General features: G+C 36.8%; 1 protein-coding gene across 20 annotated transcripts in view; it reads left to right on the top strand.

Moving 5' to 3' along the window:
• The window catches only part of CCDC171 (coiled-coil domain containing 171), a 341,946-nt gene that overhangs the window by 130,414 nt on the left and 192,423 nt on the right, over positions 1 to 19,109 (top strand). For all 20 annotated transcript variants that reach the window (XR_008713515.1, XM_055578017.1, XM_055578008.1 and 17 more), the window contains 2 exons: positions 600 to 767; positions 2,548 to 2,736. Coding sequence is in view for 19 of the 20 variants with exons in the window: in XM_055578017.1 (XP_055433992.1) it covers positions 600 to 767; positions 2,548 to 2,736 (357 nt within the window). In the remaining variant the exon portion in view is untranslated. The remainder of the gene's footprint in view (positions 1 to 599; positions 768 to 2,547; positions 2,737 to 19,109) is intronic.

Raw genomic sequence — 19,109 nt, 5'->3', positions numbered from 1 at the left:
TTCCATCTCTTTCATATCACTGTCTGCTTTGCCTAAGGGGCTTAGGATAGATTTCCTATAAGTGGTAAATAAACTAGAATCTCTGGAGGAGGAGGAAAGCTGAGTAATTGTGTGCATGTAAAGTGCAGATATTGGTATAACTTTTTCTTTAACAGTGTTGGGTACACTCTTTATTTTGGTTTTTTGACTTCACATCTTTTTTGGCAAATGTAAATATACAATTATGGAATTACCATGTTAACTTCTAGTTAGAAGAGCTTAGAAGCATCTAGTCCAGATACCTCATGTTAAAGCCAAGGAAGGTGAAGCCTGAACAGACACTGACTCAGATCATGTCCTCAGTTGTAGCAGAGCTGGCCTCAGAACCCAGGTCTTTTGGCTTCTACACTTGAGATTTTTTACTAAGTGTAAGCAATTGTAAGTTTCTATCTGATGTTTAACTTTGAATGTTAAAAAAGTCCCCAAGATGATCATATTCCCATACTTGAGTATTTTAATTCCTTTCCAGGATTTTTGACATAAATTCTTCACCACGTGTATTATGTGTTTTACTTCTTACAGTGTTTATATACTGGAATTAATTTCTTTTTTTCTCACAGGAGAAGCTAACCTTCCTTCATACCTTGTATCAGCACTTGATAGCAGGCTCTGTGCTCATAAAACAACCAGAAGGCATGCTGGATAAATTCTCTTGGTCTGAGCTTTGTGCAGTCTTGCAGGAGAATGTTGATGCCCTGATTGTAGACCTCAACAGGGCTAATGAGAAGGTAACTGTCCTCAGGCACCAGATTCCTCTATTAAATTCAGTGACATTTGTCCACATCACAGTATCATTAAGAAGGGCTGACATTCATCTTATTTCAAAAAGAATTTGGGTGTTAATAATTCAATACCATTAATTATGGCTTGTCTACAACTCAGTTTGATGCCATTGCTGTGGGCATGTAAATGTGACTGAAGTCTGTATGAAGTCTCTGAGCTCCACTTTCTGTGCAGGACATGCTAATACTACTAGCCAGTGTTAGCCACAGGGACCTAATTAAAAGAAAATAAATTAATCTTACTGATGAAGCAATTCAAAGAACTTAGTCATTTACATTAATAAACCAACTCTTTATGTTAGCATAAAATAGAAACAAGATACAGTTATTCAAAAACATGATCCTAAAATTCTTTGCTCAGGAAATAATGAGATGTTACTTTAAAAGCACTTAAAATTTAAAAATTATGTTTATGACATTTCTTGTAATAGAACAAACTGTATATTACAAAACCCATTCAGTGCTTTAGAAAGTAAGAAGGACATATTGTAGGAGAAAACTGGACTTTCATCATCCCTTTAACATTCACAAACCTAGGAATTCAGTCTTTCAAAAAAAATTTAAAAACCTTCTTTTGGTTATTGAAAATTAAAGTGGCTTGGCAGTCCAATGTATTTCTCCATTAAAGGTGTTGATTCTTATCCTGAGTCTTTTGAACTAGTTAGAACTATATTTATATGATCTAGTTTCTAGGTCTTAGTTGCAGTGACATTTGCCCTTAAGGGACACAGAGAGGAAAATTGTTCCCTAAGTTGTTTTTTTTGTTTTTTTTTTAATCTGTTGAAGTAATGAAACAGCATCTTGGCCCAATTTTAGAGTGAGAGCATTTTTATCTTGGTCTGATTGGCAAACAATCATAGGCATTGAGAAGTAGGATTGAGGAAATAAGGGAATAAATTGTGATAAGTGGAGATACTGTTCTTAGCTGTGAATGTGTATGTAACAGATTTCCAAATTACCGATAATTGAGTACATGTTTTAGCTCTCTGATATGGTATTGTATTTTAATAGTTTTTCATAATTTCAAAACATCGTTAATTGTCATACATATTAGATGATGAGGATTTGCTTTCCAGTGTTTTGAATGTGAAATAAAAAATGATTGGAACATTCTGCTTTATTATATGTAAAATGTTTGTAGATTTGTAAATCTCATTTAAATACTTCCTTTCCCACTGAAATATCTGAACAGCTTGAGTTTTGGTTCTAGAGGTAAAAATATTCTTCTTAATTTTCTCAGTAAAATTGATTATAGAATAAGTAACTTTGTTAGTTATTGGGGCTTCCCAGGTGGCATAGTGGTAAAGAATCCACCTGCCAATGCAGGAGGTGTGGGTTTGATCCCTGGGTTAGGAAGATCCCCTGTAGGAAATGGCAACCAGTTTCAATATTCTTGCATGGAAAATGCCATGGACAGAGGAGCCTGGTGGGCTGCAGTCCATGGGGTCACAGAGAGTCAGACACGACTGAGTGACTGAGCACACACATACAATTTTATTAGAGAAAAAGATGTCATCTATACATATAAATGAAACATTTTCTGCTAAAATATAGTTTTGTTCTACTAACTCCTGTTTCTTCATTTATTTTTCATTTTAGCTTAAAATTTTTGTATGATCTTAAGGTATAAAATATAGTATAATATTCTAGAATAGCTTTGGGGGGAGATGATACAAAGAACACATTGGTGAGCATATCTTGTTCTGTATTGCATTTCACTATTTAGATAAGTCATCTAGAGTATATCTGTAAAAACAAGTCTGATACGATGAAAGAGCTTCAGCAAACCCAGGAAGACACCTTTAACAAAGTGGCAGAGCAGATCAAAGCGCAGGAGAGCTGCTGGCACAAACAAAAGAAGGAACTGGAGCTGCAGTACTCTGAACTCCTCCTGGAGGTACAGAAGAGGGCACAGGTATGCTACTGCCACAAAGAGCTTGAAAAATGGGATGCTCGATCTTTTACTTTCAAGTGTTTTCTTTTAATACCAGTACCAAGTCAGTTAAAGCTTCGGAGAACCACACAGAACTTGCTTGTTTGGGTTACATGTCCATGTGATTGTGCAAAGACACGTGCACAAATGGGCATACATGCATATGCACGCACTCAGGTGGATTAAGGATTGTCTCACTTAAGTTTGAAAGTAGATGGGTTTCTGGCTAAAAATGCAGAGATCAATTAAATACTGAAATTGTATTTCCTTCATTTTAAAAATAAAGGTTAAGAAATTTTGGTAAAATATTATCAGTTTTAGTGTAAATATACTTTGATCCAGTTTATTCCATTTGTGGAGATTTCTATTAATATGTGAACCATCATTTTAATTCATTTGGGGTTGAAATTTGCTGTAGTTCCTAATGTTGAAGAATTTGAATTATAGTTATAGATCCTATAGCAAAACTATTGGTTGTGAGAGGTAATATGTCCTCTGTGTTGGATTCGATTGAGAACAGAAGTTATGTGTAGTTAACAAAATCATATGTTTTTCTTATACAAGATATTATCAGCATACTTTATATTGTTAACTGTCATTCCTGCCCAATGACAAATAACAATGACAGTCTATACTTTTTTTGTATAGACTTCTCATAGTTGATTCAGTTTTAACCTCTTTATTTGATCCACTCATTCTTATATTGTCAAGTCTAATTAAAAAAAGAAACCACATTTGAAAAATTTGCCAATAAACAGTTTCCAGTTGCTTAAAATAAGACCACTCTGTTTTCCCAAGCATTTGAGCCCCATATGAAGTTAAGCTTTGCTCTGTGAATTTGAATGAATTCATACACTCTCTAAAAGTGGCCTTTTCACTACATGCAGGATGCCTGTGATATCGTCTGCATTTTCTACCACTAAAGAGACCTAAATAAATTTTTAAGAGATAATATTGACATGCAGTGAGCAGATTTTAAGTGTATAGTATGATATTTTGATCAGTGTATGCACCCATGTACCCATCGCCCCATTTAAGACTTAAACATTTTCATTACTGCAGAAAGTTCTCTCGTGCTCTCTTCCGGTCAGTTTGCACTCCCCATAGGCACCCATTGTTCTGAGCTTCTGATACCTATCATCATAGATTGTTTTCCTTTGTTCTAGATTCATTCAGTGTGTAGTCTTCGGTGGTTGGCTTATTTCCCTCAACATATATATTTTTTAATATTCATGCTTGTATTTATCAGTTGTTCATTCTTTTTTATAGTTGAGTAGTATTCCACTTTACAATTATACCACAATTTGATAAATTGTGAATTGATGGATATTTGTCTTTTTTCCAGCTTTTGGCTATTGTAAACAAAATTGCTGCAAACGTTATTGTTTAACTGTTTTGTTGACATATGTTTTCTTTTGTAGTTAAGAGTGTAGTTAAACTACACTAGTTTATAAGACAGATGTATGTTTATAAGAAAACTATCAGACATTTTTTCCAAAATGGTTCTATCACTTTATATTTCTACCATCAATTTGTGAGAATTTTCATTGTTCTATATCCTCTGCAAAGTTTGTCATTGTCAGTCTTCTAAATTTTAGCCATTCTATTTGTTCTAAAATGGAATTTCATTGTGATTTTCACCTTTTCTTGGTGAATATGATATTGAGCACTTTTTATGTTCTTATTGTCATTTACATATTTTCTTTTGTGAAGTTTCTCTTCAGGTGTTTGTACATTAAAAATTTGGGTTGTTTGTGTTTTTATTATTCATTTCAGAAATTCTTTATAAATTCTGGATATAATTCTTTATCATACATATGTATCCCAGATCTTTTCTTTCAGTATCTCACTTGCCTTTTTATTTTTTAGTATTTATTTTGATGATCACAAGTTTTAAATTTTGGTGAAGTTCAACTTATAAATCTTTTTCTCTTTTGAGTACTTTTCTGTGGTAAGCACTCTTTCTATAGCCCAAGATTCTGAAGATAATGTATCATTTCTTCTAGAGGTTTTATAGTTTTAGCTTTTTTGTCTAGGTCTGTGATCCATCTCAAATTAACTTTTGTGTGTGATGTTAAATGGAGGCTGAGGTTCATTTTCTCTCTGCATTTGTTGTTCCCACACTATTTATTCAAGACTTTACTTTTCCTGATTTAGTATCCCTAGTCCCTTTGAGAAAAAACAACTGACTGCAGGTTAGTTGCATCCCTATAGTTTTGCCTTTTCCAGAATATTATATAAATTTTATTTATTTACTTATTTATTGGCTGTGCTGGGTCTTTGTTGCCGCACAGGCTTTTGCTCTAGTTGCAGAGTGAGGGCTTGTGCCTAGTTGTGGGTGTGGGCTTCTCATTGCAGTGGCTTCTCTTGTTGCAGAGCACTGGCCCTGGGGCCCATGGGCTTCAGTGGTTTTGGCACGAGAGCTCAGTAGTTGTGGGTCCTGAGCTCTGGAGCACAAGCTCAGTGGTTGTGATGTATGGGGTAATTACTCTGTGGCATGTGGAAACTTCCCAGACCAGGGATTGAACCTGAGTCTCCTACTTTGGCAAGTGGATTCTTATCCACTTGAGCTATCAGGGAAGCCTCAGTATGTTATATAAGTGAAATCATACAGTATGTAGCATTTTCAGTCTTTCTTCACTCAACAAAATATGTTTGGGAATTGTTCACATTATTGGTTGTATTGGTAGCTCCCTCCTTTTTACTGCTGAGTCATATTCCATTGTATGAATGTAGCACTGTTTATCTAGGTACTTGCTGATGGGCCTTTGGGTTGTTTTATTTTTTTTACTATTATGATTAAACATGCTTTTAACATTCATGGGTAGGTTTTTGTGGATCATTCAGTTCAATTCAGTCTCTCAGTCGTGTTTGACTCTTTGCAACCCTGTGGACTTCAGCTTGCTAGGCTTCCCTGTCCATCACCAACTCCCGGAGCCTACTCAAACCCATGTCCATAGAGTCAGTGATGCCATCCAACCATCTCATCCTCTGTCATCCCCTTCTCCTCCTGCCTTCAATCTTTCTCAGCATCAAGGTCTTTTCAAATGAGTCGGTTCTTCACATCAGCTGGCCAGAGTATTGGAGTTTCAGCTTCAGCAAAAGTCCTTCCAATGAATATTCAGGATTGATTTCTTTTAGGATTGACTAGTTCGATTTCCTTGCAGTCCAAGGGACTCTCAAGAGTATTCGCCAACACCACAGTTCAAAACCATCAATTCTTCAGCACTCAGCTTACTTTATAGTCCAACTCTCACATCCATACAGGACTACTGGAAAAACCTTAGCTTTGATTAGACAGACCTTTGTGGGTAAAGTAATATCTCTGCTTTTTAATATGCTGTCTAGGTTGGTCATAGCTTTTCTTCCAAGGAGCAAGCATCTTTTAATTTCATGGCTTCGGTTACCATCTGCAGTGACTTTGGAGCCCCTCAAAATAAAGTCTGTCACTGTTCCCATTGTTTCCCCGTCTATTTGCCATGAAGTGATGGGACCAGGTGCCATGATCTTCTGAATGTTAAGTTTTAAGCCAACTTTTTCAGTTTTTTGAATGTTGAGTTTTAAGCCAACTTTTTCACTCTCCTCTTTCACTTTCATCAAGAGGCTCTTTAGTTCTTCTTCACTTTCTGCCATAAGGGTGGTGTCATCTGTGTATCTGAGGTTATTGATATTTTTCCTGGCAATCTTGATTCCAGCTTGTGCTTCATCTAGCCTGGCATTTCACACGGTGTACTCTGCATATAAGTTAAAATTTTTTTTGGAGGGTGAATACTTAGGAGTCTGATTTCTGTTATTATGGTAAGAATGTATTTAACTTTATAAGAAACTATCAAATTGTTTTCCCAAGTGGCTATCATTTTGCCTTCTCACTAGGCTTGTAAGAAAGTTCTAATTGTTTTGCATCTGTGCCAGCATGTGGTTTCATCATTTTTTTCTTTTTCTTTTTAGCTATTCTAATAGGTGTATAGTGCTATATCATTATGGTTTTAATTTAGACTTTCCCTAATGAATAATAATGTTGAATATTTTTCATATGCTTATTTGCCATCTGTATATCTTCTTTGGTGAGTTATCTATTCATATCTTTTGCCCACTTTGTAATTACGTTGCTTATTTTCTTCTTGCTGAATTTCAAACATTGTTTATATATTCTGGATACAAGTCATTTGTTAGATATGTGATTTGCAAGTATTCTCTCCAAGTCTCTTAAAAGAACTTTTGCAGAACAAGTGTTTTAAATTTATAAAGTTCAATTTGATACATTTTTCTTTTATGGCCTGGGCTTTTAGTATTGTATCTAAGGACTCTTTTCCCTAGTACAAGGTCACCAGGATTTCTTCCTGCTTTTTTTCTAGATTTTGTATAGTTTTAGGTTTTACATATAGGTCTGTGATCCATTTTGAGTTAATTTTTGTAAAGATATGAGGCTTGGGTTGGTGTTTTTTTTTTTTCCTGCATTTGGATGTCCATGTTCTAGCACTATTTCTTTAAAGACTATCCTTTTTCTACTGAATTGCTTTTGTGCCTTTGTCAGAAATCAGTTGGTTGCATTTGTCCAAGTCTATTTTTTAGACTTTCTCATCTATTCCATTTGTTTATATGTATATTCTTTTTTCAGTACCACATTGGTTTGATTTTTGTATTTTTTGGTTGGTCTTGAAATCAGGTAATGTGAACCTTCCAATTTTCTTCATTTCCTATCACTTTTAAAAAATGGGATAAATTTGACATGGAATGTGGTGTAAATTTAAGGTATACATCATAGTACTTTGATATATTAATGTATTGTGATAAGGTTGCCTTTGTAATATTTATTGCATTATATGCTTATAGTACCATATTATTGTCTATGTTCAGTGAACATACATGACATCTAATCAGATGGTAAAGAATCTGCCTGCAATGTGGAGATCTAGGTTTGATCCCTGAGTCGGGAAGATCTGGAGAAATAACTGGCTACTTGCCTGGAGAATTCCATGGACAGAGGAGCTTGGCAGGCTACAGTCCATGGAGTCACAAAGAGTTGGACATGACTGAGTGCCTGAGCACAGCACACAGCATGATCCTATTACCTGTTTCTTAATTGTTTCTGGTTTATTTTCTGTAGGTCTCTTCCTTCACTTGTGTTTGCTGCCTAGAGAAGTTCCTTTAGTATTTGTTGTAAAGCTGGTTTGGTGGTGCTGAATTCTCTTAATTTTTGCTTGTCTGGAAAGCTTTTGATTTCTCCATCAAATCTGAATGAGAGTCTTTGCTGGGTAGAGTATTCTTGGTTGTTGGTTCTTCCCTTTCATCACTTTAAATATATTATGCCTTTCCATTCTGGCTTGTAGAGTTTCTGTTGAGAAATCAGCTGATAGTCTGGTGGGAGTTCTCTTGTACGTTGTTGTTTTTTTTTGCACATTTGATTTCTTTAGATTCCACATATAAGTGATGTTGTACAGTGCTTGTCTTTCTCTGTCTTGTCTTGCTTAATAGTATGTTCAAGGTTCATTCATGTTGTCACCAATGGCAGGATATATTCCTTTCTCATGGGTGAAAAATATTACATTCTGTATGTAAATCTTTTTTACCCCTTCATTTGTTGGTGGTCTTTTGGGTTGTTTCCATGTTTTGGCTGTTGTGAATAGCGCTGTAGTAAACACGGGAGTGCAGGTATCTCACCGAATTACTGTTTTCATTTCCTTGGGTATATTCTGAGAAGCAGAATTCCTGGATGGTAGGTCTAGTTTTAATTTCCTGAGGCCCCTTCATATTGTTTTCCACAGTGGTTGGACTAACTTACGTTCTTTCCGGCAGTGTGTAAGGGTTTCTTTTTCACCACGCCTCACTGTCCCCTGTTGTCTCTTGTCTTCCTGATGATAGCCATCTTAACAGGTATGAGGTGATATCTCATTGTGGTTTTTGCTTGTCTCTCCCTGATGATTAGTGAAGTTGAGCATCTTCTCATGTGTGTCTGTTGACCATTTTGATGTCCTGTTTGGAAAAGTGTCTATTTGGTTCTTCTGCCCATTTAAAACTATTTTTTTGGTTATTAAGTTGTATTAATTCTTTATGTATTTTGAATACTAACCCCTCATCTGATACATGATTTGTAAAAATTTTCTTCCAGTCTGTTGGCAATCACCTCATTTTGTTGATGGTTTATTTTGCAGGGCAGGAGCTTTTGAATTTGATGTAGTCCCATTTGTTGATTTTTATTTGTATTGCTTGTGCTTTTGATGTCATATCCCAAAAAAATCATTCCCAAGACAAATATCTTTGGGCTTCATCTCTATGTTTTCTTTAGGAGTTTTATGGTTTTAGGTCTTATGTTTAAGTCTTGGATCCATTTTGAGTTAATTTTTGTGAGTGGTATGAGTAAAGGGTCTAGTTTCATTATTCTGTACATGTTTCTCCATTTTTTCCAGCACTATTTGCTGAATAGACTATCCTTTTCTCATTAGTTTTCTTGGTTCCCTTGTTGAATATTAGTTGACCATATAGGGTGGGATTTGATTCTGGACTGTCTATTCGGTTCCATTGGTCTAGAAGTCTGTTTTAGTGCCAATGCCATATTGTTTTTATCACTATGGCTTGCTGATGCTATGATCTTACATATAGGAAATCCCAAAGAGTCAATCAAAAACTATTGTAATTAACTAATTACATGTAATTGATGTAATTAATTGTAATTGATGATTTTAGTAAAGTGGCAGATAACAAAATCAACTTATAGAAATCTGTGACATTCTTTTACACTAATGAGGAAGCCTTGGAAAAATAAAACGATTCCATTCACAGTAGCATCAGAAACAATAAAATATTTAGGAATAAATTAACTGGAAAAGTAAAAGATCTGGACAATAAAATGACAAGACTTTGCAGAAAGAAATAGAAGATACAAATAAAGAGAGAGACATCCCTTGTTCATGGATCAGAAGAATTAATATTGTTAAGATGACCATACTACCCAAAATGATCTACAGGTTCAGTTCAATCCACATCAAAATACCTAAGGAATTCTTCATAGAAATAAGAGAAACAAGCCTAAAATGTGTGTGAAACCACAAAAGACCCCTAACAGTCAAAGCAATCCTGAGAGAAAAGAACAAAATTCTTGATTTCAAACTATCCTATCAGTGTTTTGAACTCACTTCCTTTTTAAATCTCCAGGAAGGCATAGCAATTCACTTTCTCAAGTAAAGGAATCAGCATCACAAATGCTGATGTTTTAGGAGCAGCTCTCACTGAAGACTTTTTTCCTGAAGAATGTGTAACATATGGCTTTGATTCCTGAATATGCAAATTGAAAGTATCATTTTCATTATTCCTGAATGTACATTAATATTATATATTGGCATTTGTCTGTATTATTTATGTACAATATTTGAATTTTCATAAAATATAATTGGATACACAGCAGCATTTAATTTGGGTTTATATTTAGTAAACTAATATTATATTGCATATTACAGTATCTATAAATTTCATTTTGGGATATTTTCCTATGATTAATTCTGTATCTCTGCTTTTTTCCCCAAGCTGCAATGCAGATAAAGATATTTTCATTTTATGTTATTTAAACTTCAAAAATTATGTTGATAAGGACATGAGAGGAAAAATCCACAGGTTTGCATAGCTTTATGGGTTGTAGAGAATGTTATATGTCAGGAGAACATAGCCATTAATAGATACCATCTGCTGGAAAATAAATGACTTATCCATAGAGTCTCTGTTTAGTGTTTGGTTATTGTAAAGAAGTGGTTAGTAAAAGACAGGTAGTTAAATAAAAAACAATTTTTGGATATGAATAGCTTTTATTAAAAAAATGCAGAATGATTTGCAAGACTTTCGGATGTTTAAGCTTTAAAGCAGGTAGTGGGAATGCTGTTAGGTAATGAAATTAGAGTAGGAAGCTTGTTTTTTAACATGTTTTTGTATATGTGCTAAGTTGCTTCCACCTGCAATGTGGGGACCTGGGTTCGATCCCTGGGTTGGGAAGATCCCCTGGAGAAGGGAATGGCTGCCCACTCCAGTATTCTTGCCTAGAGAATTCCTTGGACAGAGGAGCCTGGTGGGCTAGAGTCCATAGGGTCGCAAAGAGTCAGACAAGACTGAGCGACTTCCACTTTCTTAAGTTGTTTCAGTCGTGTCCGACTCTGCAACCCTATGGACTGTAGCCTGCTAGGCTCCTCTGTCCGTGGAATTCTCCAGGCCAGAATACTAGAGTTGGTTGCTGTGCCCTTCCCGACCCAGGGATTGAACCTGTGTCTCTTATGTCTCTTGCGTTGGCAGGAGGGTTCTTAGTGCCACTTGGGAAGCCCTCGCATGGTTTCAGTATTAGTTGAAATGTGCTAGCTACATGGCTGGGTAGTTTGTGAATTTAAATAACTTTGGAGCCATCATATAAATATATCTCCAACATCTTTGCCTCCCAAAGCATCAGGACTGAGTGCCATGGTACCTTGCCTTACTGACTTTTGTCAATTTTAGTATTTATATTCTTGTTTCTTTTCTATCTGAAAAGATGAAATTACTGGAACAAGAACTTCCTCTCTAAAACTAAAGATTTTTCACTGTCAGTTAAGTATGGTTAACCCTTGATATGATGTTTATTTTAAACACTTCTGGTTTATGTGACAGTTTAGTGAAGTCCCCTTCTCCAGAGGATCTTCCCAACCCAGGAATGGAACCCAGGTCTCCCACATTGCAGGTGGATTCTTTACCAGCTGAGCCACAAGGGAAGCCCAAGAGTACTGGAGTGGGTAGCCTATCCCTTCTCCAGCGGATCTTCCCAACCCAGGAATCGAACCAGGGTTTCCTGCATTGCAAGCAGATTCTTTACCAACTGAGCTATCAGGGAAACAGTAAAGTCAAGTGAGTTTAAATTGAAGAACAAAAATCAAAGAAATTCAGGTTCATCATAATATATTGCATTTTATTTCTCTTCCATCACATTATTAACAGTACATTTGGGTAGAAGTAAGTTACTCAGGGCTGGTGCACTGGGACCACCCAGAGGGAGGGTATGGGGAGGGAGGAGGGAAGAGGGTTCAGGATGGGGAACACAGGTATACCTGTGGCGGATTCATTTCGATATTTGGCAAAACTAATACAATATTGTAAAGTTAAAAAAAAAAGTGTTGTTAGATGTTAATTTTTTTTACTTTTAAATTGAATTTGAAAAATATTCAGAGATAAAAGTGCAGCTTGTTTATATTATTGATAATGATAGGGAGACATGATTCACAAGGAGTTAGACACAGTTCGGTACACATTATGTTATGATTGGGCACCTCTAATGAAATATAGGAAAGTTCTCTACTTTTCAAATAATTGTTTTAGAAGTTGTTTTTATTAATAATAATGCTATCAACTGAATTTTTATAATGCTTGATCCAGTTTTTAACTCTTTTTCATACCTTTGCTTGCCTCCTCTTACATGATCCTCATAATAAACATGTGAGATAAGTCACTTAAATATCATTTATATTTTACAAATGTGAAAAGTAAGATTCAGAGAACTGCTCATTTGTGTAGTGAGGAAGTTGTAGGGTCGGAATTAGAATGGAGACAACAGATATGACATGTTTCGCACCTTGTTTGGCATTTAGAAGCTACAAAGTAAATGTTATGTGCTGTTTGAATATATTATCATCATCCTTATCAGGGAGTCTTTTTTTGCATCATGTTAAACACTTTCTTTTAGGAACATGCTATTTTTGTATATGAAGTAATATCTGAAAACAGGTCTAGTGACAACTCAGTTTCATATTTCCTGAACTCACTTTTCTGAGTGAATCTTGTTTATTTAGTAGTTAAATATGATAATGTATGAAAAAGCTAACCAGTGCCACACTGTTAATCAAAGATGATAGTTCTTGGTCTCGTTTTTCTCAGACTTCTTTTTTCTGAGAGACTGAAATTTTAGCATACTATATTGCAAAATTACTACCGTAGGTAAGAATAGCAAAATAACTTTACATAATATAATTATTAATTAAATAAATGTTATATATAAGATTTATGGAACCCTCTGTTTTGTGCTGTGATCCTAACAAAGAGGTGTAATACTTATTTTCCTCAAAAAGTGTCAAATTTAGTTGGAGAGGCACTATAGAAACATATGAAAAATTAAATAATAGAAGGTTTATCACGAGGTTGTACATAATTACTTGCCAAAAGAGTGCTATCAACTCAGAAGAGAAGGTGGTTAAAGTTTGAAGCCTTCGTAGAGGAGACTAGAGCCACCTGGGCTTTGTTTTCAGGATCTGAAAGCCCATAAGGAAGGGAGACATGAGACAGATCTGATCATGCTAACTTTCTAGCAGTCTGAGGTAATATCTTTTAACAATCACTAAATCAAACATCTTGCCTGTATTGACAGTTTATTTTCAGTCAAATGATGAAGAGAACTCTTTTTCTTTTGAGGGCTTGACTACCTCTTTGGATACTTTTATAATTTGTATTGCCTTAGAAACTAGAGAATACGCACAGGCATGTACCATTTTTGACACCTATTATTTTTGATGTGCTAAACTTCCAAATGAAATTAAAAGACACTTGCTCCTTGGAAGAAAAGCTATGACCAACCTAGACAGCATATTAAAAAGCAGAGACATTACTTTGCCAACAAAGGTCTGTCTAGTCAAAGCTATGGTTTTTCCAGTAGTCATGTATGGATGTGAGAGTTGGATTATAAAGAAAGCTGAGCACCGAAGATTTGATGCTTTTGAACTGTGGTGTTGGCGAATACTCTTGAGAGTCTCTTGGACTGCAGGGAGATCCAACCAATCCATCCTAAAGGAAATCAATCCTGAATATTCATTGGAAGGACTGATGCTGAAGCTGAAACTCTAATACTTTGGCAACCTGATGCAAAGAACTGACTTATTTGAAAAGACCCTGATGCCGAGAAAGATTGAAGGCAGGAGGAGAAGGGGAGGACAAAGGATAAGATGGTTGGATGACATCACGACTCAATGGACATGAGCTTGAGTAAACTCTGGGAGTTGGTGATAGATAGGGAGGCCTGGTGTGTCACAGTCCATGGGGTTGCAAAGAGACAGGACTGAGTAACTGAACTGAACTGAACTGAAACTTCCAAAATGAAGATAGTGTTTTTAAGGTAAGTAAATAACTATTATGGGATTTCAGTATATATATGGAAGACCAGATAATGAAATTGCTGGGTTGCGTGGTAACTTTTTATTTAACTTTTTGAAGAACTGCCAAACTTTTTCAAAAGTCTGTGCACACCATCTCAACATTTCCACTGACAATGTATTGAAGACTCCAGTTTCTCCACAAAATGTGCTTTATTTTTTAACAGAGAAACATTTACATTGTAGGAAAAACAGGCAGATTTATGTTTATTATTTTAAAATACTACCATTGTATAAAAAATATAGGTAACATAAAAATAAAACCTTTTAAATGAAGCCTTTTGATGTCTGTTTGTCACTGACTGTCCAGTTTGCAATTTGTCTTTTTGCCAACATAAAGAATGAGAACTCAGCAAGTAAAAGTGATAAAAAAAGTTTTACTCCACAGGGAGGTGTCTGATTTCTGGCCCAAGGTCTCAAAGTTCATGGGTTGCTGAAAGCCAGTAGATGTCCCTTAAAGCTTCTGTATTTCAGGAAGTAAGTGCGTGATTCATTAAGGGAAGAAGCTGTCCTGTTCCCTTCATTTTCAGTGCACTTTGACTTTATCAGAGTCATGGAAAACTAATGAAATTAGATAGAATTTTTGGCATGTCAAAAAAATCTGTGTAGAAGATATAAAGTTTATAAAAATTTCAGGTTGTTAAACTTTTAAAAGGTATTTTGAGGGGGAATTTGTGAATATTATTTTTGAAATTAACACACCAAGGAGCAGATTATCTCAGTACTAGGAATGCTTTTGTTCAATTTGAAGGTGATGTTCCTTATGTTTGTTTGAAAAATATTAGCCTTTAATCTTCTTTGGTAAAGAACACCAGTTTTCTTTTTTAAGGCATATTTGCTCTTATAGTAATTTCCAGCCTTATCCTCAAACAAGCTTTGTTATTTAAGAATTCATGGTAAATAATGCAATACCCCTGAAGGTCTCCCTGGAATATCAGAATTAATTTAAAACAAAATTTTGACATGTTGATAAGGTCCAAATTATATTTAGAAATTATATTTTTTTTGATTATTTTTTTTTTGCTTTATATTTGTAAAGTTTTTATTCACTGGCTATTTACTCAGTGCTTATTATGGGTAAAGTGCTGTTCTAAGCACCAGGGAACATTTTATAAAGGATTATTTAATATGTTTAATACTTATTAAATACTTGAAGGGTATAAAGCATTATGACAGGCACCAGCATAAATAATCCCTGGCCTTTAGGAACTAAAACTCTATTGTATTTGAGGGAGAGCAGATAAACACACATGAAACAAGTAAGTAGCAGTGTAGGAATTAAGTGCCTAGTAGTTTAATTATGTTCAGAGAAGGTCAAGGTCAACATGAATAGGACTGATAGTAATAGGTGTCATGGAATAGATAGACCCTGAAATGGGTTCAGGATATAGTTAGAACTTGAGTAGCATTAGGGACGGAGAAGGCAATGGCACCCCACTCCAGTACTCTTGCCTGGAAAATCCCATGGATGGAGGAGCCTGGTAGGCTGTAGTCCATGAGGTCGCACAGAGTCGGACATGACTGAAGTTACTTCGCAGCAGCAGCAGCATTAGGGAAGTCAGCATCTGGTGGTGCTACAGACCATGGATGAATTATGAAAAGGTATAGTAAGGTTCATGTCTGGATAGCAGAAGAGCAGCCCATATCCTTTTTCATTCCAGTTGAGGATCCTGGGAAATGGTGATGTCTTTGCAGAAGGCATGTGGAAGTGTTGTGACTTGAAGGGGAGACCTTGGTTCAGTAAAGATAGAGTTCCAGCAGTAGGATTGGATTGACCCAGTTTGACATGAAACTAGCTTTGAAGTTTGGGGGTGAATAGTTAGTGCTGATGATCATTAGAATTAAGGTGGTAGCAGTGGAGATGAATGAGGATGTATTTTGTAGATAAGCCCTATTGTGCTTGCAGATGGTTTTGATTTGGGAATGGAGAGGATACGGTGAAAGGAGGAGGAATTAAGACTGATTACAAAGTTTTTGACTTGAAAAATTGGGCAGATGTTGGTTCAATTTACTGATATAAAGAAGATTATTATAAACATCTTTTAGGGCTTCCCAGGGCTTTCTGGAGTGTGAAGTCAAGTGGGCCTTAGGAAGTATTACTATAAACAAAGCTAGTGGAGGTGATGGAATTTCAGCTGAGCTATTTCAGATCCTAAAAGATGATGCTGTTAAAATGGTGTACTCAGTATGCCAGCAAATTCGGTAAACTCAGCAGTGGCCACACAACTGCAAAAGGTCAGTTTTAATTCCAGTCCCAAAGAAGGGCAATGCCAAAGAATGCTCAAACTACTGCACAACTGCATTCATTTCACATGCTAGCAAGGTCACGCTCAAAATCCTTCAAGCTATTTTTCAGCAGTACGTGAGCCGAGAACTTCTACATGTACAAACTGTATTTAGAAAAGGCAGAGGAACCAGAGATCAAATTGCCAACATCTGCTGGATCATGGAAAAAGCAAGGGAATTCCAGAAAAACATATACTTCTGCTTCACTGACTACGCTGCAGCCTTTGACTGTGTGGATCACAACAAACCGGAAAATTCTTAAAGAGATGGGAATACCAGACCACCTTCCCTGTCTCCCGAGAAATCTCTATGCAGGTCAAGAAGCAACAGTTAGAACCAGACATGGAACAGCAGACTGGTTCAAAATTGGTAAAGGAGTACATCAAGGTTGTATATTGTCTCTCTGCTTATTTAACTTTATTCAGAGTACATCATGCAAAATCCCAGGCTGGATGAATCACAAGCTAGAACCAAGATTGCTGGGACAAGTATCAATAACCTCAGATATGCAGATGACACCACACTAATGACAGAAAGTGAAGAGGAGCTAAAGAGCCTCTTGATGAAGGTGAAAGAAGAGAGTGAAAAAGCCAGCTTAAAACTCAACATCCAAAAAACTAAGAAAATGGCATCTGTTTCCATCACTTCATGACAAATAGATGGGAAAAAATATGGAAGCAGTGACAGACTTTCTTTTCTTGGGCTCCAAAATCACTGTGGACAGTGACTGCAACCTTAAAATTAAGACGCTTGCTTCATGAGAGAAAAGCTATGACAAACCTAGACAGTGTATTAAAAAGCAGAGACATCACTTTGTGACAAAGGTGCATATAGTCAAAGCTATGGTTTTTTTAGTAGTCGTGTGTAGATATGAGCATGCATGCATGCTAAGTTGCTTCAGTAGTGTCCAACTCTTTGTGCTTCTATGGACGGTAGACCACCAGGCTCCTCTGTCCATAGGATTTTCCAGGCAAGAATAGTGGAGTGGACTGCCATGTCCTACTCCAGGGTATTTTTCCAACCCAGGGATTGAACCTGATTTTCTTACATTTCCTGCATTGGCAGATGGGTTCTTTACCACTATTGCCACCTGGGAGTTGGACCATAAAGAAGGCTGAGCTCCAAAGAGTTGATGCTTTCAAACTGTGGTGCTTGAGAAGACTCTGGAGAGTCCCTTGGACTGCAAGGAGATCCAACCAGTCCATCCTAAAGGAAATCAGTCCTTAATATTCATTGGAAGGACTGATGCTGAAGCTGAAACTCCAATACTTTGGCCAGCTGATGTGAAGAGCTGACTCATTGGAAAAGACCCTGATGCTGGGAAAGACTGAGGGCAGGGAGAAGGGGGCAACGGAGGATGAGATGGTTGGATGGCATCATCGACTCAGTGGACATAAGTTTGAGCAAACTCTGGGATATAGTGAGGGACAGGGATGTCTGGCTTGCTGCAGTCTGTGGGCTGGCAAAGAGTCGGATATGACTGAGTGACCAAACAAAATAACAGAGGGCTTCCCAGATGGTGCAGTTGTATAGAATTTGCCTGCAGTGCAGTAGACGTAGGAGGCTGTGTTTGATCCCTGGGTCGGGAAGGTCCCTTGGAGGAGAAAATGGCAACCCATTCCAGAATTCAGAGGAGCCTGGCAGGCTGTAGTCTGTAGGGCTTCAAAGAGTCGGACAGGACTGAATGACTGAGTATTCGCGCACACGCATGGGGCTTCCCAGGTAGCTAAGTGGTGAAGCATCTGCCTGGCAATGCAGGAGATGCCAGTTTGACTCCTGGGTCAGGAAGATCCCCTGGAGGAGGAAATGGCAACCCACTCCAGTATTCTTCTCTGGGAAATCTCATGGACAGAGAAGCCTGGTGGGCTACAATCCATGGTGTCAGAGTTGGACATCACATCACAATTGAACATTATAAACAGATTTAATAGGAAAAACAGTGGTACTTGAGATGTTTATGAGGTATCTAAGGGAAGGTGCCTATTGCAGGGGTCCCCAAATCCCGGGCCATGGACTAACTGCGCAGCAGGAGGTGAGGAGCAGGTTGGTAAGTGAGCAAAGCTTCATCTGCTGCTTCTCATCACTCCCCATTGCTTGTATCGCCGACAGAACCATCTCTGCCCTTGCTCCTGCCCCTGCTGTCCATGGAAAAATTGTCTTCCACAAAACCAGTGCCTGATGCCAAAACGGTTGGGGACCACTGGCCTAATGGGCAGTCAGATCTGTAATTGTGGATTTCAGTAGAGCTACCAGGAATGAGGGAATATAATTGTTAAAAAATAATCAAAACTTTTAGTATTTGTTCATGCATTGGAGAAGGAAATGGCAACCCACTCCAGTGTTCTTGCCTGGAGAATCCCAGGGACGGCAGAACCTGGTGGGCTGCCATCTACGGGGTCGCACAGAGTTGGACACGACTGAAGCGACTCAGCAGCAGCAGCGGCATTAATATTAGTGTGGTTTTCTTAATCTAACATTTGTCAGTAAGAGCTTTAAAAATTTAAGTAGTTCATTATTTTAAAATCCTTAATTCAAATATCTCACTTTGCTAATTCTAGTTATTTAGTTCAATATTGTCCCAGTTGACTGTTTTGATAATCATTAATATTTGTTATCTTGATTATAATTACTCAAACCAAGAATGACTTAGGACAACATATGACAATTAAACAGTCTTTAGAGATTGCTTTTTTACTTACATGTAGACTTTACACATATTCTTTTAAAAAATTGAGGTAGCTTATTTATAACATTATTTAAGTTTCACGTGTACATTTTTTTTTTCACGTGTACATTTTAATGTAACTTCTGAATACACTATAGCATGCCCACCTCCACGAGTCTGGTTTCCATGCAGCACCATACAGTTGACCCCTTTTTAACCATTTTGTCCTCCCCAGACCCTTTTTCTCTGGTAATCACTAC

The sequence above is a fragment of the Bubalus kerabau genome, chromosome 4 (assembly GCF_029407905.1).
Source record: "Bubalus kerabau isolate K-KA32 ecotype Philippines breed swamp buffalo chromosome 4, PCC_UOA_SB_1v2, whole genome shotgun sequence".
NCBI lineage: Eukaryota > Metazoa > Chordata > Mammalia > Artiodactyla > Bovidae > Bubalus > Bubalus kerabau.
The sequence above is the reverse complement of the archived record's forward strand: the minus strand, read 5'-3'. Positions and strand labels throughout refer to the sequence as shown.